Below are 20874 nucleotides of genomic sequence, written 5' to 3'. Positions count from 1 at the left end.
CATATGACTTCACTTCTAAGCCATCTTCTGCATCCTGACACAATCACTCACTTTTCCTTGTTTTTTTTTTTTCTTTCTTTCAGTGACTGAGGGAATGGGAAGGGGAGGCGATACACACCAGCTTTTCTATTCTAAAAAAAAAAAAAACTTAAAAAAAAAAAAAAACTAGACTAACAGGCAGCAGCAGCTCCCATTTTGATGACATCACACTATGCTGAAATAGATACACATTTTTTCCTTTTTTTCTCTCTCTGCCCTTTTTTTCTCTTCCCGTGGACGGTTGCTGTGGACCCTGCAGATATTCTTAATTACTGTGGAATGCTGAGGGAGGCACAGGTCCCAGGTAATTTAACACCGAAGGCTCTGCCAAGTGTATGAAGGCGCTTTTTATGTCCAGTGACCGGGGTAAGGGGAAGAAAGGAGGATAGAGGAGATAATGAAAGGAATTTATTTTTGTTTCCTGGACTGTCTACACCACAGTAGCTCGGTAAGAAGCTGAACAATCCCAACTTCTTTGTCCAGTCCTGCACGCATGAGGGGAGACGGAAAGAGGACGCTGACAGAGATAAATAAGAAGTTAAGATCTAGTGGGATTTTTAAAAAAGGATGTTCAGCCACTGAAACCTGGATACTTTTTAAATATTTAAGCTTTTGAATGTATGAATACAAATTATTTTTCTTTTTATTATTCCTTTAGTCATTTCCTGGCAGCTGCGGGTCTCTTTGTCCCCTCTGTCCCGTATAGCTTCAATACTTTGTGAACTTGTGAACGCTGCATTTTATCTAAGCGCTGCTGGTAATAAGTTAAAAGTTTAAAAGGGGACACATTTTCCAGGCCAACAAGTGAAAATGCTTTTATAATTACACTTCTCATCAGCTTCTCTAAACAATGAGGCACAGAGAAGTTTATTTGACAGTGCAACAAGAGCCAAAGTTGAGTCAGACAGGGATAGAAACGTGTGCTCTCTCTGTGTGTGAGATACCTGAGCATTATCAAATCTCAACGGTGTTAATAAAAAAACATCTTTACATCATCTTTTGATGCTGTTCTTTTTACTTGTATCTTTTGAGCTGTAACTTTTAATAAATTGAACTTAGAGAGTAGCCTTCTGAACTTGTCTGCATGATTCTTTAAATAGAAAAATGTTTAGTATCAATTAAGTGTGCAGAGTATTTTCCTTAATTACATTTGATGTAAAAATGTCATAAAATAGTGACAAAAGTCCATCATCATTTTCCACAACCCAAGCTGACATAAACCAAAACCCCAAAGATATTCAGTTTACCATAATAGAAGACTAGAAACCCAGCAAATATACACTTTTCCAAAGCTACAGCTAACAATTGTGGGTATTGTGCTTAAAAAACGACTTCAACAAATAATAAATCAGCTTGATTTTGTTATTTTCTAGCAAACCAAGCAGAGTGACACTATTGTATTGGCTATAAAAGAGTCAGCTAATCAGCCGAGGAACCAGAAGTCTGAAACAACATTCATCTGCTTATAATGGATTTTCATGCCACTGTCACAAAAGTGTTGTGGGAGTGAACAGAGTAGTGTTTAGATTTACTTGAGGACTGCCAAGTAAGTCTACACGGGAAACAAAGTCTAGAGACCTTTCAATGAAAGAAAACTCGGCATAATCGCCTTACAACAAAACAATGTGTACTCGCCCTGTATAGTAACTGACCTGTGGAAGTTTCATGTTTCACCTTAAGAATTGTGTATCTTTGCTATGTGGCAGTGAGTAAGCAACAAGTATGTGGTCACAATGACACTTTTTACCCTCATCAACTTGAATGAGGTTAGCTTAAGAGTGATTCATTTGGTAGAAATTCCTTTCTGTTTTTCAAGAGCCACTGATGTAATGTCTGAACACTGGAAAAGACACCCACGCCAACCCCCTGTAGTGTTGAATCACTGGAGCTGCCCTCTAAGGTACACGTAAAGATATACATACACCAGGACTCTCGGTCTCCAGCTCCTACAAATCTCATGTGGAAAACAAGAGTAAACACATGAAGTCAGGCGTGTCTCTTTCAAAACTTGACCTAAAATGGTAACAGCACATGAAAGAGGTGAATCCAAGCGCTGTCTTTCTCTGTTTATTTCTTTCTCGCCAGCTGCCAATAAAGCTCACTTACCTACAGTAACAAGAGCCTGATCCACTCAATATAAAACACAATTTGACTGCATTATCTAATGTTTTCATGTTGCAACTAAATAAAGAAGCAACTCAAGTTCTAGTACTGCTCTGCTGTAGTACTGGTGCAAATGAGTACAAAGGGGAACGAGCAGCTGAGGCCGTATATGTGCCCTCTCAACCCAGACCGGTGACGGGACAAAGAGAGGGTGAGAACATGCACCATGACAACGCTGCTCAGCAACAATTTGAATCAATCACTTCTTTAATAGTGATCCTGCAAGGCCTTTAAACCAAACTCCATGCAACAATCTCACAACACCCCCACCCTGTCTCCCCCTGCGATATTTTAATCCATGTAACTCAACTCCTATGTGAGTATAGCGTCCTTTTAATTGAAGAAAAAAAAAATCCCATGACCTACATCTTAGGACAGATCTGTGTCATTTGCCTATACACGCCTGTTTACATTGTTTTATTATAATACTATATATAAATGAAGCAGTCCTTTATAATTTCATCTCTAAATATAAGGAGGATAATCCTCTTTTGGAAAATTCCACAGGAATTTACAGGCTTTTAAAATATTTAGCATCTGTGTGTAAATCGTGCTAATGGCTACCCGTTGTTTTATCCCTCACTGATACCAAAACAAAAAGCCTTCCTGATTTTATACACAATATGGAGACTCAGAGGAATCGAAAACATACCATTAGGATAATTAGGAAGCTATGCATTTGCACCAGCTAAAACACATACTACTAGTGTGTACTGATAACAAATCATAATTAACATCCTTCATTTAAAAAGTGCAGATGGAAGCACATGCAGTATAAACCATGAGAGCAGAATTACATAGCTAGTTTGTCTACATTATCATTTTGCTTTTTGAATAATACATAATCACACTGACTGAATTAACTGGGAAGCAAAGCTTAATGGGCCTTCAGGCCAGCACTAAACACCACAAGGTTTCATTTTAATGGTTGTTAACAATCACTTTACTACTGCCTTCATCAAAATGCTCAAATTAACACCAGGCTACTCTAAGTTTAGAGCAGCAGGCGCTGAAGCATCAAGCATAAAAGAGCAACAATATCAGTGTTCACAGATCAGGATGCAGGGCCAGCTTCATTATTGGGACCATTGAATCATGTGACGCCCTGCTGGCGACCACCTGGCTATGGCGGTCCATCCCTCTTCCACCATCATTGCATGTGGGCTGCAGCTCTTTTGTTGACACCAGATGCCCTTAATGAACCAGCAGTCCCCAGAGGATTGTCACGAATGTAGCAAGTGTGCTCAGTGAAGAGGCTGCTGGTAATCTGCCCCAGTGCATGGTTTAGTGACACACAAGGGAGAATATAGCTTTTAGCATATAGCCTTAGTCTAGGTTCATTCATAATAACAATAAAACTAATATTTGTCAGTGACTGCCAGTTTGAACATCACAGGGGAAATTTGTCATGCTTGTCACAAAGTTTAGATTAAAAAAACAAAAAACATAATGTTAATGCAGCCTTTTCTCAAACGAGTTTCCTTTTTACTATATGTGAACAAATTGTAAGAGAACAAAAGTTAATAATTATATTTGTACAATATGTTTTGCCTAATTAGACTTACCTTTACTAACCCCAAACGTGTGAATTTTCTTTAAAATCTCTCTTAATGAATATCACATAACTGTATTTTATGTTGGTTGGTTGATTGGTCGGACAAAACAAGACATCTAATGATATTACCTCTGACTTTTTGGGGGGAAAAAGGTAAAAAACATGGCTAACAATGCAGGCTGTACTCTATTATTGTGCTGTATTGGAGGCCAGGACTGGTGCAGCTGACGGCTCATTACTCTACCCGACAAATCGTGTTCACTGTAGCAACTCCAAATGATCCCCTGAGAGCATAAAACAAACAGGTCCAAAAGCAACATGGAGAAAGCTATCAGCCTCAACTAAAGCTGTTCTTTCACATATATTTCACCATCCAACTCACTTGTCAAATCCAAATCACTTATAATTTATTCAGTTGAATTGAATGAAATTCATGTTTAGGCCTAAACAACAAGATAAATGTTAAATTGGAGATAAAATACCTTAAAGGCCTCCAGCTGTTGGTTGATGACGTCTGTCTCCATGCCGACGGCCTCCTGGGATGCCTCCTTGTCCACAGCGTTGCAAAGTTTATCTTCCGCTTGGTGGAGTTTGCCATACAACTCCTCTAGTTTGGTGAGAGTGCTCTGCACCTGCACCTCTCTGCCTTTAGCTCTGTCCAACAGTTTACCGCACTGCTTACTCAGAGCATCCAGATCCCTCTTCAGGCCTAGCAGGTCAGGCGAGGTTTCAGTCTCTAGCATCTTCTTACAGCTGTCTCCAGCATTGGCTGTGTTGGCCATCAGCTCTTGCAGCTTAGTCACGAAGCTCTGAATGCTGTCTTGCTGTTCTTTAAGAGTGGTCAAGTCGAGATCCACAGGAGCCATGCTGTCCAGTTCATCATCCAGGTCCGTGAAACGACTGAACATCTCACGGATGCTGTTCTGGAACTGGCCAATACCCTGCAGTTTACCCTCCAAGACTTGGCATGTCTCTTCTAGTTTCTTGTTAAGAGTGCTGTAGTCTTTTTCTACACTGTCAGCCTGCAGTAAGAGGTCTGTAACTCCATCAGCATCCGGGACATCTACCACAAGTTCCTTGGCCAAGCTTTTCAGGTGCTCTACTTGGTTCTGTACCCCCTCTAAACTTTTATGTTGGGCTTTCATGTTGGCCAGGTTCTTGTTGCTGTGTGCCTGCACCCCCTGTGATTCATAGGCATCCACCTGTTTTTTAGCCCCCTCAAGCTGACCCTTAGCCTCTTTATAGGCATCATTAAATTCCTTAACTGTGTATGAGATCTTCTCCAGGGAGTCCCTTTTGCTCTGTAGACCTTCCACTACATTGTCCACTCTTTTGCCAATGTTAGCCTTCTCCTCTTTGACAGCCTCAGTGTCTGTGTTGGCCACCTCAAGAAGGCTATCTGAAGCTGTGTTGAGCTGCTCCACCATCCCTCGGTGTTTGTCAACATCCTTCTGGAGAGCTTTGACCTGAGAAATGGAGCTTTCCACGGCAACCGGATCAACCGTGAGTTTGACTCGAACCTCGCTGGCTTCACACTCTTGGATCCAAGAGCTGAGCTTCTCTGCGTGCTCCTGATACTTCAGAGATCTCTGCAGAGCAGTCTGGAGTTTGTCAGCCTGTTCTGCAGAGCTCTTCTTCACTTCCTCCCAGTTGGATGAGAGTGTGGTAAGCTGTCCCTGTAGTGCCAGCTTTTCTGCACCGTCAGTGTTCTGCAGAAGCATCTCCCCTTCCCCAGTGATTGTGTTATAAGTGTCTTCATGTTCACTGAGAGCCTTCTGGAGTTTACTATGCTCCTCCAGGGTTTGTTGCAGGGTGTCCACTTTGGCAGAGATTGGTAGGGGCTTAGACTGGTCCTGGAGCTTCTCACCCAGCCATGACTGGAAGTCTTTGGAGGTCTGGTGGAACTGCTGAGAGCTGGCAAAGGTTGAATTGAGCTGCTCGATCCGTTTTGCTACAACACAAAAAATGTGGCAATCAGTGAATTCAATGCTGCAACAGGTACCCTGCAATATTCAGTTCTGAGATAATTTAGTGGGCAGTCACGGTTAACTACAGCAGATGCCAAATATAAAATTAGTTGACCAGAATTTGAATACTCCTCAAGGGTTATTGTGATTACTTAATAATGTAATTTAGCCTTCTGGGAAGTTGTTATCATAGAATAAATATATTTTACAGTGACTCAAACACATAAAATGGTTCTTTCTCTCCAAGCATTACAACATTATTAAGTTAGAAGGCCAACCTGCTTTCTCTTCCAGCTGTTTGAAAGGCTTGCTGACACTCTCCAGCTGCCTGGCTAAGTCTGCTTTGAGATAGTCCTCGGTCACCATCGCTGTAAGCTCAGCGTTGATGGCCTCTGCCTCTTTCAGCTTCCTCCTCTCATCTCTCAGCTGACCCGAGATGTTATGGACATCCTCCAACTGCTTCTTCACAGCATCGGGCTGAGTGCTCTGGCCTTGATGGTTGGTGAGGTCATTCTCAAGCTGAGTCACAGTCTGACTGAGACCCTTCACTAACTCCTGGAACTGCCCAGTCTTCACCGCAGCCTGGTCAATGAGGCTGTCTCGCTGGTCTAGCTGTGCCGTGAGGCCTTGCCACTTCTGGGTGACGTCAGCGAGCTGCTCCCTCACCAGCTTCCCACTTGAGGGATCTTGGTTGTCTGAGGAGCTCAGGATGGCGGAGGCAGCTTCTTCGAGCTGCTCATATTGAGGTTTACGGCTCTTAAATTCATTCTGGAGGATCTGGAGGGCAAAAATCAAGTGTTGAACAAAGGTTCACAAATCTAAAAGATGCACAAGTCTCAAGTTACTCCCAACAGCATGCACCATGCTTACCTGAACTTGTTGCTTCTGCATTTTAAGCATGTTAAGGTCTATCGAGAGGGGTCCAAGGACACTCATCATCAGCTCTTTCTCTGACAGCCACTGACCGAGCTGCACCTCAGTCGTTTGGAAGATGTCCAGATTCTTGTTGGACTGTTCCAAGTGCTGCTTCCTCTCCTCGACAGAGCCGCTGATATCTGCCCAAGCAGCATCTGTGCAGGAGGGCAGGACAGATCACACCAGTCTGCATTAGTCAGCACAACAGCACCTTTTTCTCCACTGTCCTACTGTTATTTTCACCAAACCTCCCACTGTGCAGGACTTGGCACTATGAATGTGTTAATTTAACTGGTGAGGCAGAGAGCAGGTACTGACATGAGCTCACCTTCTGTCAACATGGACCGTTTGTATGTGGTGCTTAGATGACTAGATGAACATAGAGTATTATAGCTGGTCTATATGCCATGTTTGAAAAGCTGCTTTGTCAGGATAACTTCTGACAGATTCAGTGACATAAATTACCCACGGCCATCTGGAGGCAACACCTTGTGCATACCTATTTCAGCCAGCATCTGCTTCCACTTTGCTGCCTCGGGGGAGTTTGGATGAGTCTGAATCAAGTTGAGGAGCTTCTCTCTGAGCTTCTGGAGCTGATCCCGCTTTTGTTTCATGTCCTCCTCAAATGCCTGAGAGAATAAGAAGAATTTTCAATCATCGAAAAGAGATTTACAACTTGAGTGTCAGATTTCATTCACAGCTGAATAAAATCAACAAAGACTGCGGGCCATTTCAAATAAATTTACAACAATTTGGTGACTGACGACAACACTTCACTACCTTCTGCTGTTCAAGCTGTGTTTTAACTGAATCTTTTTCTGTGGCTGCAATATTCCAGGAGGCTGCAGTCTTTTTCATGTCCTTTAGCCATGTCATCATGTTTTCCGTCTCCTTTTGGGCTTCTTTGACCTCCTGCACTGAGCCACTCAGCTCTGCTGCACGACTTTTCAGCGTTTCACCGAGGCTTGTGTATCCCTCGTTGACGAATGACATGTTCTGCTGGATCCCCATCAGCTCTGAGGACATTAAATAATCAAAGTAAGTTGCCTTATCAGGGGTTAATAATCAGAGTGTCATTATGTGGTTTTCTGGTTAATATAGTAGTCTTATTGTAGAATATGTTCAGAATTGAAGTGAGGAAAGTATCAGCAACTCTCTGCAAATTGAATTCAAACATTTGTGTAAATCAATGTGACTCCAAGCTTTACAGTTAGTGATCACAGTGAATAATAGATTCAATAAAAAATACACTGGGTCTGGAACCACTCATATGAACAGATTCAAGTGGCACATACGAGTGAGGTTCTCCACAGGGAGTACGATTGTTTGACTTAAGAATAAGCAAGTGTGGAGTTTTACTGTTAACAAAATCAACGAAATTAAAACAAAACTTTAAAACTATTCATATTTCATACACTGTTGCCCATAAAGTTGGAATAAAATATTGTTTACCTCTTCTCATGAAATGATGACAATGTGATTTAATCTTTTTTTAAATATTTTTTAATCCAGAATTAACCAGATGTGCATAAATAGGAATAAAAGAGGAATGTATCTGAAAACAAAATTATTCCAATTTTATGGGCAACAGTGTAGAAAAACTAAAGCTGTATCAATGTGATATTCTTGTTGGCTTTTTTCGTTTTTTAAGATTATATTGCCACAAGCACTTTGGCAAGACAACTTCTATTCATGAGTATTCTCGCACTCCAGCAGCTCTGTGTTCTCACATCTCACATTTCTAGCATCTAAGTTCATCTTCATTCATTTATTCTTTATTTCCGTCACAATTCTGCTCTTCGTATGTTTACAGCTGCAGGAATATTTTCTTTTTCATTTCGGCCCAATGAATACAGCCCTTATCTAATCTCATCGTATGTCCTCCCTTTGTGTGTGTGTGAACAGATGTCTGAGCCTTTAAATTCAGATTCATTTGTAAAAAAGTTTGATGGAAAATTATGATATAACTCTCTTGTGAGGATTGAGGCTTCATTTCTTATCTGAGAGGAAAAAAATAGAAACTCCTCCTGTCTTAGTATTTTTCTCTCTCTAACTTCATTACTCATAAAATGAGCACATACATATTGTTACAGTTAGTTTCAACCATTGTTATTTGTTTGGCACGGAGCCACCACAACCGGTTGTGTATTTCAACAGCAGCATCAACATACAGACTTCATTACCTTTATTTGTTAGGTAGGAATGGCTCCCTGGACCACCACCATTAGTATGAGCTGATGCAAAGACATAAGACAAAGCTTGTGTAAAGGACAGGCAGACTCTCTAGTACTACTGGCAAAAAAAATGTTTCCATGATCTCTAATGGTTAGTTATTATATAGCACTTAGAGCACCCAAACACCATGCAGGTTCCCATTCCACTGAACGATTCAGACATACGATGTTAAGTATGCTGATGTTTACCTGACTTGCTAGGGGTCTTTGTCTTGGCAGGGGATGTGAGGAAGGTAATGAGGCTGCATAGTGCCGATCCTTTACTGTTCAGGTCCTGGACAGCGGGGCCTTTGGATGTCCATTCATCTAATAATCCCTGGTGACAGATTAATCAGACAGATAAATGGCATATAGTTGCCTGGCATTCATAACACATGAAAGCAGAAGGTGATGTCTGAAAAGTTATGTGAGAATAAACAAGATTCACGCTAGATTTAGCATCTATTTCTGAGATGTGACGAAAATAGTCTCTCTGTTGGACAACATAGTGTTTCACTCCCGGATCTGTCCTGTGTAAACACATCATCCATCTCTCATTAGTTGGCAGAGAAGGCAGGTTGGGATGGTGGGGAGTTTAGGGAGGATAGGATTGTAATCTATTGAAACACAGTGCAATAGATCTATCTATTGCAAAATACACAGAGTCTGGTGCTGTGCCAGATGCAAAGAATAACATCAAATGCTTCTGTTACAGTACTTCAAGTGCAGTTTGCCTCTTTATTTATCTCATGACTCACTGTGACTATCTGCAGGTCCTTCTCCAGACTTTTCTCACTGCTTGGCTGGACTACAGGTACTTTCTCATTAGTCTCTTCCAGCCATTTGGTAAGAGTGCTCGCTGCAGATCTGAACTCTCCCAGCTGGTCCTGACAGGATGATACCTCTTCTTCCCTGTAGCAGACAAGAATCAGAAGAGTCATATCACGCATCCTTCTGTGCTTCATACAAATATTAATGTTAAGGAAAAAGATTGTAATTAATTATTAAAAGTGGAAATACAAAGTTCTCCTTTTCCCTCCTCTGTCCCAGCTTACTTTTCTTTAACAGTGTCTTTAAAGGTGTTGAAAATATTTGAGAGATTGTCCATCTTGCTCTGGATCTGGGCTTTGTTTCCATCAGGGCTTATTTCAGACAGCTCCTTGGACAAAGTCTGAAGCGTCTCCAAATCGCTGGCATGTTCGTCCATCTCAGCTTTAGTAGCCTGCAGTTCAAATACAACAGTCATTGTTTGTAGTATAAAATGATTTTTTTATGAAAATGTTGATGAAAGATACCAAATGTACCCATTTATGGTCTTAAAGTATATTTACCTGCATTAGCTGAGACAGTTCATTGAAAGTTTTCCCAAGCCCTTCTGTCTCATGCAGATCTTGAGAACGCTTCACAACAAACTGCTGAACTTTATCTGCGACCTCCTCAAACTGTTCCACCTTCTCCTTCAGTTGCTCCAGTTGGGAAACTTTTTGCTTGTGCTTGTCACAGGCGTCAGAGAAACGCTGGGAGAGAGTGTCCATCTTAGACTGCAGGAGGGCAGCAGCAGAGGGATCTGCTGTTTCCACAAACTTCTTCACCTTGGCTTTCATGGCTGAGATGCTGCTCTGGCGACTTGCTATGTCCTGCTCTAATGCCTTAGAAAATACAGGGGGGGGACAACAATTAAGTTTTAATAGCTAAAATACAGTGAATATAAACAAACAGCGTCAAATAATAGATATACTATATAGTTATTAGCCTGCTCAAACAATAACAAAAATGCATACTGCTTCTTTGCTGAGGATATCTCCAATGGATGCAGAGTCCAGGGGGATTTGTCCTTTCTCTTTCACACTAGCCTCCACTCCCTCCATCCATCCCATCATCTCATCCAAACCATCCTGGACACTCATGGAGCGAGTTAGGGTGATCTGCAGTTTCTCATTTCGATCACTTACAGACTTGGACAGGTTGTCATAGCGCTCAACTATGTCATCTACAACGCATGGAAACAAAACAGGTCATGTTTAAAACTGAACAGTCGCTCACTCTTTGGGACACATTGTGAGATAAACATTTCAAACCAAAGCTGAATCTTATTTGGCATTTATGAGGTTGCTAAGGCTATGATAAAGCATTAAAAGCATTTTTAAGTGTAAGCCAAGAAAGCAATGATTGGGGTAAGGGAATACAAATGAGACACTAAAGCCATATTTCATGTTGATTTTGTTAATTTTAGAGGAGGAATGGTGGACTTGTTGACATTACTACTCACTACCAATGGACGGTGTGCTTGCTTTACAGCCTACCTACTTAGAAGTAACGAGTTGTAATGCTCCGTACTTTGATTTTTTCTCTTACCTACTGTCTCCTGGATCTCATCTGAGTTACTGAGCAGGTCTCCATCAGATGTTATCAAAGACTCAGCTGTTTTGCGTAGTGTGTCAATAGCAATCTGATGCCCCGTCATCTGACCTTGTAGGGCCTGTAGTTGAATAAGTAAGAGAGAGATCAGAGAAAATAAATTTGTATCCATATAAATAAACGCCTTGTGTCTGCAGATTATGCATTTCACTGGTGTGCTGAATTGAAAACAACAGAACGATGATGTGCAAGAACGTCTGGATGATATCTATGGAAATATTGAGTCATTCCACAGATATATTTAGATGTACCTGTCTGTTTCGACTGTTATATTTACAGAAAGGCTTAAGATTCTTTGCAGTGATTTGTAACCAAAGCCAAAAGTACAGTGTTCCTCGGTTGGCCCACAGGCGCCTCTTATCTGGGCATATCTGTTCTGTCAGTCACTACCTCCCTACAGTGAAATGTTCAAGCTAACTGCAGCCAAAAGCTTTGACACAGGCAGCCTAGTCTCTTATCCTCTTGTAGGAGTATGTAGACTACCCAGAGTTAAACTATTCACATGTGGGTTTGAATTTAAGCACAGAGCTAAAAATAACTCTGTTGTACTTAAGTCAGTGGAAACACTGTATATGGTAACACAGGTCTATTGTGCCATGACCTTGTAACCCAGCCTTTTAGTCACTTCTAAATAAAGCTGTTCTTTATTTCTTTACTTGGATTATTCATAAACTCACATCAATTAAAGTGCACACGGAGTTCATGACAGTTGTGGTAACAACAACGTCTGGTTCAAGAAAGGAAATATCACATGCCAGCCTTTTTGAATTTGTAACTGTGAAAGAACTATTTTTAACTAAATGTAATGCATTACATGGGGAAAATGATCAAAAGGGCTCAGCACCTCACTTAAAGATTAAGACAAGCCTCAAAGAAATATAAAAAACTATATGAATGATAAAAAGGGCCCAACGTGAGATAAATCTGAGCTTTTCAAGGTTGCAAACTGGATTTCATACGAAGACTGGGCCTAAAGCACTACAGTCCTGGCTTGCAGTTTTCCTTGCCTTGGTCTCCTCCAGTTGTTTCTGTAGTGTTTGCGGGTCAGCTGCAATGGGCTCTGATTGCTGCTTTCTCGCTTCCTCCTCTGACCCGTTGAGCCACTTCAAAAGACCAGTGCTCGCATCGTCATATTTGTTGTATTTGTCAACCACATCTTTGAGGTTGTTGCCAAGCTGATTGCACTGAAACAAAAGAAATTAAGTTATACTGTAGGTGTGATTAGGTGTTCAACACATGAAGATAACAATGACCATGAGATGGAAAACTGACATTTTTACAGTGTTTACAGAACATTGCGTGACACCTTAAAGAGGCACTGCACAGCTTTTTTTCAGCAGTTTTCAATGAAGACAAATGCTCCCATCTAGTGGCCAGAATAAGACATTGTAACCTCACAAGATCTGTCCGATCATCTGCAGAATAAATACCTGTGAATGTAGCATTTTGTATCTGCTGGCTGCTGAATCCAACTTGTCCTTGACAGCAGCACAGGTTCCTGAAGTATCCACGTGCAGCTGAGCATTCTTAGCCGCAGGATCATCCAATCCACAAGCTCCAGCCACATCCAGAACTTTCTGTCCTGAAATGGTGATGAAGCGAAGGTCTCCTTTGTGAGAAATCACATCTTCTGAGAAGCTTTTCTGTCTCTGGAGCTTGTCACTGAGGATATTGAGGGAGCCTACAGGAGCCCCCAACTCCTCTATCTCACCCTCTGCCTGGTCTAACCAGTTCACAAACTCCACACAGTCGTCCTGGAACTTCTTCAGCTCCTCCTGGACACACTGCACCTGCTTCATCTGCTGTTCAGCTTGCGTCAGCGAGGCCTCGTAGCGCCCCTTCAGATCCTGGATGTTCTTCTGCAGTTTTTCCTTTTCCTCTGGAGACAGCACGTCGGCTTGCTTGTCGAGCAGAGCCTGTGCTGACTGGGTGGCTATGATCAGATCCTGCTGCTGGGACAGAATCTCCTGATGACGGGCCTGTAAGAACAATGAAGTCTTGAAGACACAATACCGGCACAAATAGCAGTAATTATTGGTTTTATTTACATTTATAAACTGATTATGACATATAGGATTGTGTTCATACTTCCATACTTCAAGTCCTTGGGATTTTTATTAACTTGTGCACTGTCAGTGCTTGCAAAAAATCCCAAATGTACAGTGAGTATGAACTACTGTGGAACAGACTCTAGCATTTTTTGCAACAAACAAACTATACCTTGACCCTTTCATACTGCTTATCCAGGTCCAGGGAGGCATCACTCTTGCCACTGGTCTCTCTGCCAAAATCTTTTTCAGTGGTCTGCAAATCATTTCCATTAGCATCATCATCCTCTCCTATCAGTCCCTTGGCTGAGCTTTCTTCTGGCAGGTTTCCATTCTCTTTACTTATATGGTCAGTTTTATCCAGAACGCTCTCATTTGCATTCCCTATGTTGGATATCCAGTCCAAGAGGCCTTCAATTTTGTTCTTACTTTCTTCAAGCCGTTCAACAGCTGCCGCCTGAAAACACAGATAGATTACATATTAATGAAATGCTGACAGGTGAAGGAAATCGATATATGTTACATTTAGCAATATGTTAATTACATTTTTATTATTCATTTAAATTCTGATGCAGTGCACTGTTTTTGCAGAAAACATATATAGAAATAATCTGAACTCTGACCTTTTCACTCTCCTGTTTTATGGCTGTGGTAACAACCTTCTCCAAATCCTTCCTGGACTCCTCCGCCCGCTGGTTGATGAGCCTGGCTTTGTTTTTAGCCTCTTCCAACTTGCTCTCAAGGATGGCAATTTGTTCTGGCGTCAGCTTGCTTCGGTTTTCCTCCAGAAACTTTTTAGTACTGGTGATGACCTCGTTCAAAGCACTGGCGTTTGTCAATACATCTTTTTGCAGAGCCTTGAGATCAGACAGGCATGTAGCAGCAGGATGATTAGGGTCATGGAATAAAATTGATTTTAACTCATGAAAACATACTTGGACACATGCTGTGCTTTTTAAAAGGCGAAAGAAACTGATTTCAAACCTGATGCTCCTGCTGGTACTGCTGCAGGTCTGTGACACACTGGGCATTTTCAGCCTGTTGCTGATGACCAATCAAGTGGTTTTCTGTCAGGGTGAGATTATCACACACTTCCGCCAACTTCTCTGTAAACTCCTTGTGTTTCTCCAACAAAGACTGCCCAACAAGAATACAAACACATCAACAAGTAAGTTTACATTCACATCCACACTCAATAAAACATTCACATGGAACAAACCCCAAAAAGCCCAAACAGGAGGAACTATTGAAGCACAGGGAGGTAAAATGCAAAGTACTCCTTCATCGTAATAGGGTAAAAATCTAGTATGCTGTAAACATGCTTTTTCAACCGATTTGGTCTCGTGATGGTAATAAGCACAAGGGGGACATAATGTCTGGTGTGTTAATTAGGTTTGCTGTGGGTGAAAGTGTTCCAACAGGGAAAGTGCATTTTGTCCACTGTTAATTGTTCACTGGTGTCTTGAAGGCCTGTAGAATACAACCAGCACAAAGGTTAGTCTGCAGATGTGATCAAGCACTTGACATGCAATCTTGTTATTTTTCATGAACATTTAGGGATTCACAGCAAAACTGAAATCTGGAAACAAAAAGTTGTAAGTCACTTCAGGAGACATTCAACAGAATACACTTTGAATAAAAACAAATGGCTTTATAGCTGACTGGGTTCATTCCAATATAAAAATCTTTATACCAATAATATGAAACCACATATCGAAATATGTTTTGTTGTTATGTCTCACTATTCTACGTGTACTCATTCACTCTACTTATGTTGATGTACCTTTTATTCTAATCCACAAATTATACCACTGCACCAATACTTAAATCTAGCCAGTAACATGGTTTATACAGCCTGCTCTGCATGCACTATACATGTACAGTAAGCCTTCATCATCAACTCTGATTTTTACTAAGCCAACCACACACGTATACACAGCTGTTTTGTCAAACATCTGTGATATTTTATAGTATATCCACAGGCAGACCTGCTCTTGGGTTTCCCTCTCCCTGGTGTCCAGCAGGACATCTAAGGTACTCCTCTGGATAACAAGCCTCTCTGTCTCGTTCCTGAACGCTCGCTGAGTGGTGCTGAGGAACTTGAGGAGGTAGCTGCTCTCAGCTGGACTCAGGAACTGAGTGTGCTCAGAAATAAAGCACTGGATATCAAACGTGATATCTTCTAATTTTAGCCTGGCTTCTTTTAGCAGGTGGCCCTCTGTGTCCTGGGAGAAAAGATGGAAATATGTTGAGTATATTTCTGTAGATATTGAATGTTTTGAATTGGACTTTAAAGATACCTTGTTCTGCTGAATCAAATGTTTCAGTGTGTCCACGTCACATTTGGTCAAATCCTCGTCACTCATCTCAGAGTTGTTCTGGATGAGGCCCGCAAGTTCATCAAGGTCACTAAGATGTTTCTGGTACGTTGATTTCAAATGTACCTAAAATCACATTTAAAGTAGTCAATAATTGATGTAACTCATGATGTCATTGTATTTAATTACTGCCTATGACACTGACCATTCCCATTTCCATTGCTTGCATTAGGGAGTGACTCCTTTCTGCACACATTTGGGAAACAGCAGTAAAATTTGGCTCTAACTCCAGATAAGTTGAGGCCAAATCTTGGCGGATTTGTTTGGGAATGCCCTCATCAGCAGAATGTAAGAGCTGTTTGGCTTTAGCCATATCTGTTGTCAGAACACCAGCCAGCCTACAAAGCTGGGACTCCAGAGACTGGATAAAAGAGCACATGTTGTCAGAAATTGATATGTGTATAATACTGTACATAAATTATAGAGAAAGTTAGAACACCTGGCATTGTTTGATGGTAATTTCTAACCTGGCATTCCTCTATTTGGATCTGCAGTTCCTCCATGCTGTTGCCCATGGGTGGCTGGATCATAAGGTCATTTCTGACATCATCTAAAACATCAGCGTGATCCTGCAGTCTCCCAACACACTCCAAATAATCCTGGATGGAGAACAGCTGTGGGGAAGGAAAACATAAATGAAAAACTGATGTTACTTATGTAAAAAAAAAACTAAGTAGAGGGGGTTGATTTAATACTGACACCACATAAAATGTACCTTATTTTTGACCTGCTCAACTTTGCAGGCATCTGACGACTGAGGAGAAGGTTGGTGACTTCCTGCAGCAGAGTGACAGACACCCACGTTGTCTTCTGCTGACCCCTCATCTTCTCCCTCTGAGCTCTCCTCCTTGATACTCTCCAGTATGTGACACCGGTCCTCCTGAGGTTCACCCCCGAGTGCAGTGTTTAGAGTGTCCATCACCTCCTGGAGCATTGAAAGGTCTTGGCTTGAGGAAACAGTTTTAAGAACCTGCAGCAGTTGCAGCTGGATGTTTGGAGCATCAGACTGTTCTGTCTTTTCGATAACTTTCTCTTCCTCCAGCATCGGTTCTGAGTTTCCTTTTTCCTTGTTGTTTAAACTGAGGGAGTTTTGTTTCAACAAATCCATGAGAAGGTCTGGGTGATTGCTCTCTATAAGTCCATAGGTGTGTGGTGTGGTTCCACAAGATGTGTCTCTCTCGTAAGGTTGTGGAGGATTTGGGACTATAGCAATAGTGCTTTCAACATCTTCAGTTTCTGCCTTTTGCAAATCACTAACATTAGACCCCTCTGTAATTCCCCCCTGGTCTTCTACACATGTCCTTATAGCATCAGAAAACATTGATGGAGCTGAAGAGGAAACATCAGATGTAACGTAGCTGTCTGACAGGAAATCAGTAACTATCTGGGGATGCTCAGAAGCACACACATCTAATCTTTTTTCCTCTGGTGGAATATCAGATCCTAATCCTGCTTCCATTACAGTATCAGACTGACCTGAGTTCATTTCTGATGCAGAGACTTTTCCACCAATGTCTACATTTTGTTCATCGCTTTTCTGCTCTGCTATCTGTGCATTTCGTGACACAGAGATCTGTTCTGTATCACTGGTGACTGTAAAAAATTCCTCATGTTGCCTCTCTGGGGAAAGAACATCTGTGTTTAACTCATTCTCATCTGTCGCAATGCACTGTGAACCTGACAAATCTGTATCAGCCAGTTCTGTTTCAAGAGAAACTCTGGTGGTAGCTGAAGTGTAGTCCTCTGAATCATCTACGTTAAAACACTTAAAACTGATAGGATTTGTTGCTGTGACTTCATCGGAAACAACGGGTGAGTGTTGAGATCTCTCATCGACAAACATACTCTGACCGTTCTGAGAGCATCTGGGCTCGGGTTCAATACAACTAAAATCGTTTTCTGAACAAGGTCCTTCTCGCTGCGGTAATGTGACTGTGCTGCCATCTTCTGTAATGTTGTTGTCATAGCTACCATTACCCATGCAAACTGACATAATGGCACTTTCAACTAAATTCTCGGGCAATGAGTAATGTCTATTAGGAATTGTCTCATTGTGCAAAGGTGACTGAACTGCACTTGTGTCATTGTTTATTCTACTTTCCTCAGACAACACATTGCGATGTGATGAGGACATGTCTGATTCACTCTCACTAACTGTCTGATTTCCCACTTCTGCATCACATCCAGTAATGAAAAACTCATGATCAGTGTGACTAGAGTGACTAGCAGAAGTGGCATATTGAGTCTGGCTCTCTGGATCAGTACTAACGCTGGCGTTTCTGTCACTCAGACTAGTTGGACGTGACAGGGAAGCTGGAGCAGCGTTTTCTACCACAACACTGAATACATCTGCTGCATCTGTCAACTGGCTATTGATAACGCCATGTGAATCACCGTCTTCAGGCAGTAAAGACGATTCGTCAGTGTGATGAGCAAACTCTGCAGTAACCTGACTCTGTGAGGAGGGTGACATCATCAAAGACTCATGACCAACAACTGAGACAGGAGAATATTCCCTGTAATTACTTATCTTCTCTGCACTTCCTGTTGTCTCACTATCTACCTCTGCATCTCTATTCTTGTTTTCCTTTTCACTGTCAGCCTCCTCAAGCACCATGACAGCAACCTTCCTCTCAGCCGCCTGCTGCGTGTTTTCAGCTTCATTAATATTCACTAAACCCAGATTATAATCATCAGGGATGGATTGAGTGCTGTTTTCTTCTGGGTAAATACTGGCTTCTGTGTCTAAGTCATCTTTAACTAATGCAGACTGCAGTGACTCACTGATGCTAATGGTGCCACCAGACCTCGACAGGCTCTGCTGTTCCATTACAGGAAGAGCAATATTTGATATGGATCCATCTGACATTGTCTGTTTTAAAACAGATATTGCACCCTCTTCATCACCTACAGCACTTCCTTTTTCATCTGACTGTGTGTCGAGCAGCACTGTGGTCTCGTCAACTAGGCCTTTACTAAGAGCTGCCTCCAGGTCATAGCGTCTCCCAGAGGTGACATCTAAAATGCTCCCTTCAATCATCTGTGCTTTCAGAAGATGAATAGCATAATCTTTCTCGTGTACACCCTCCATCAAGTCTTCAGAGCATAAAAACTCATTTGTACCTTCTGATTCACTACGCAGTGACTCAGCATCGTTGCACGGCAGTGTTTGATAGCAGAATTTTACTGAACACTCCGAGTCAAACATCCTTGATGGTGAGCCAACATTTGTTCCGTTCACAGAACATAAAGTGGGAAGGACGGATTGATCAAGACCTTCACTATCAGCACTTTCAACATCAATTTGGAAATTATTTCCACAAATTCTCTCACTTGACTCACCAAATTCGCCTGACTTTGTCCAACTTATGTTGCTTTGACACATGGTTTTCTCCGCTATACCAGGCTCTGTGGTATCCATGTCAATGTCATTACCTACTGAAACTTCCTCGACAGGATCTTGGGTTAGTGCCATGTCATTTGAAAATGACAAGGCACTAACGTCCTTTTCATCTAAGGTAATATTTCCATTGATAGATGAAACAAAATTATAAGGATCACATGCGTGTTTGATTAAATCATCTGTTTCCTCATTTATTTTCAGTGGGCTCTCTAAATCTACCTGTTCAGAAAGATCACCAATCTTTAACGACAGAGATGTTACATTTTTCTCAGTGTTTTCAGACAATATTGAATCTTCAAGAAAGATTTTGATCATTTTACTCAGCTGTTTATCGAGTATTAGGACCCTCTGTCCTGACGTGGGATCTATGTAACTGTTTATCATTAGGTAGGAGATGAATAACTGCTTTGCCTCTGTGTAAGTAGGGATGATATCAACTTTTAAGCAATCAGCAGCATGATAGCACCCATCAACTATGAGTTTTTTATACATAAGCCAAGATGAAAATTTTTCATTAAGGTGATCAACATCGGGAAACACATCAGGAATTTCTATAGATGTTAAAACCTGCGCTGTGTAATCATCAATGAGACCATTCTGAATGGCTGAGTTGATGTCTACCACCTCTGAATTCTCTGGAACGTATAATGCTGCTATTTTTTCCCGATTACTGACCAGTCTGCTGATAAACTCATCTGTGGTTACTTGTTGATCAGATTGAAATGAGGTGGACACAGTTTCGATTTCCCCAGAGGAAGGCAACACAAGTCCCATAAACTGCTGCTGATATCCGAGCACAGTGAGCGTGCTGCTAGAGCTCATCAAATCACACTGAACCGCTGCATCAACCTTTAGCCTATCACCATTTGGGAGGTTGTTACTCGTAACATCCGCTGACACAGCAGCAGTTATGTTTTTATCTTCTTTGGGGTCACATACGTCAACCTGAACACCTAACATCCTCAACATGGCCTCCTGATCACTTAAACCATCATGAAAAGACCTCAAAGTGTTAACATTCCTCCCTGATGTCAGTGATTTATTCCTGCCAAGACACGTTAATATCAGTTCATTGACCTCACAAGGCTCAACCTCCTGCACAGGCTCTAAGAGTGGCACATCTTCATCAGCATCCTGACAGGTCTTGTGCCTCTGGAGAATCTCTATATAGACAGAAGCAGGTATTAAACCACACTGAAAAGCCCTCTCCAGTGTCACCATATCCCCTGTGTAAGATACCTTCAATCCATCACTGTCTTGTTTGACCTCTATCATCTTAATGATCTGTTCTTCACGCATGGCCCCTTCCCTAGCTGCTGCTATGTCAGAGAGTGACACAGAAGAGACATGGGAACTCAAACACTTGCTTGATTCATTCAACTCTGGCAAGTGGTTCACTGTGGATTTATAAGTGAGATCTTGCTTGAAAGAATCGTCCCAGTCCATACAGACATGTGACTCAGACAGAAAGGAATTGGACGTTACGGGTTGAGCCTCTGAGAGAGTGATACTGGTTATCTGATCATTCAGGCCACTCACAGGTCCAGTGCCAGGCCCTGCATCAACAGATTTAAAATTCTAAAGAAAATAAAAATTTGAGAAATTAGTGAACTGATTTCAGAATCAAAATCTGTATTTTTCAATGTATGTCAAATTTGCAATTAAAGTACTCAAAAGCAAGACAAAAAGTACTCACCACAAGACATTTACGGGCATGTTAAAACATCATGTGCGCATGTGCAAGACTGCATCAGGGATGCAAACGGCAGAGTGAC

The 20874-nt window shown here is 41.6% G+C and overlaps 1 protein-coding gene across 1 annotated transcript in view; it reads right to left on the bottom strand.

Moving 5' to 3' along the window:
• Positions 1 to 20874, bottom strand: part of dst (dystonin) — a 100900-nt gene that overhangs the window by 27761 nt on the left and 52265 nt on the right. Inside the window, exons 40-61 of the mRNA XM_027277337.1 lie at positions 16412 to 20677; positions 16164 to 16310; positions 15842 to 16057; positions 15619 to 15762; positions 15307 to 15543; positions 14303 to 14455; positions 13942 to 14175; positions 13491 to 13775; positions 12701 to 13249; positions 12278 to 12454; positions 11208 to 11331; positions 10634 to 10842; positions 10184 to 10501; positions 9908 to 10074; positions 9611 to 9764; positions 9063 to 9189; positions 8823 to 8873; positions 7420 to 7655; positions 7139 to 7268; positions 6595 to 6794; positions 6003 to 6501; positions 4240 to 5708 (exon numbers count right to left, since the gene is read on the bottom strand). Coding sequence (XP_027133138.1) covers positions 4240 to 5708; positions 6003 to 6501; positions 6595 to 6794; positions 7139 to 7268; positions 7420 to 7655; positions 8823 to 8873; positions 9063 to 9189; positions 9611 to 9764; positions 9908 to 10074; positions 10184 to 10501; positions 10634 to 10842; positions 11208 to 11331; positions 12278 to 12454; positions 12701 to 13249; positions 13491 to 13775; positions 13942 to 14175; positions 14303 to 14455; positions 15307 to 15543; positions 15619 to 15762; positions 15842 to 16057; positions 16164 to 16310; positions 16412 to 20677 — 10092 coding nt within the window. The remainder of the gene's footprint in view (positions 1 to 4239; positions 5709 to 6002; positions 6502 to 6594; positions 6795 to 7138; positions 7269 to 7419; positions 7656 to 8822; positions 8874 to 9062; positions 9190 to 9610; positions 9765 to 9907; positions 10075 to 10183; positions 10502 to 10633; positions 10843 to 11207; positions 11332 to 12277; positions 12455 to 12700; positions 13250 to 13490; positions 13776 to 13941; positions 14176 to 14302; positions 14456 to 15306; positions 15544 to 15618; positions 15763 to 15841; positions 16058 to 16163; positions 16311 to 16411; positions 20678 to 20874) is intronic.

The sequence above is a fragment of the Larimichthys crocea genome, chromosome III (assembly GCF_000972845.2).
Source record: "Larimichthys crocea isolate SSNF chromosome III, L_crocea_2.0, whole genome shotgun sequence".
Lineage (NCBI taxonomy): Eukaryota > Metazoa > Chordata > Actinopteri > Sciaenidae > Larimichthys > Larimichthys crocea.
Note: the sequence above shows the minus strand (reverse complement) of the source record. Positions and strands in the feature narration are given on the sequence as shown.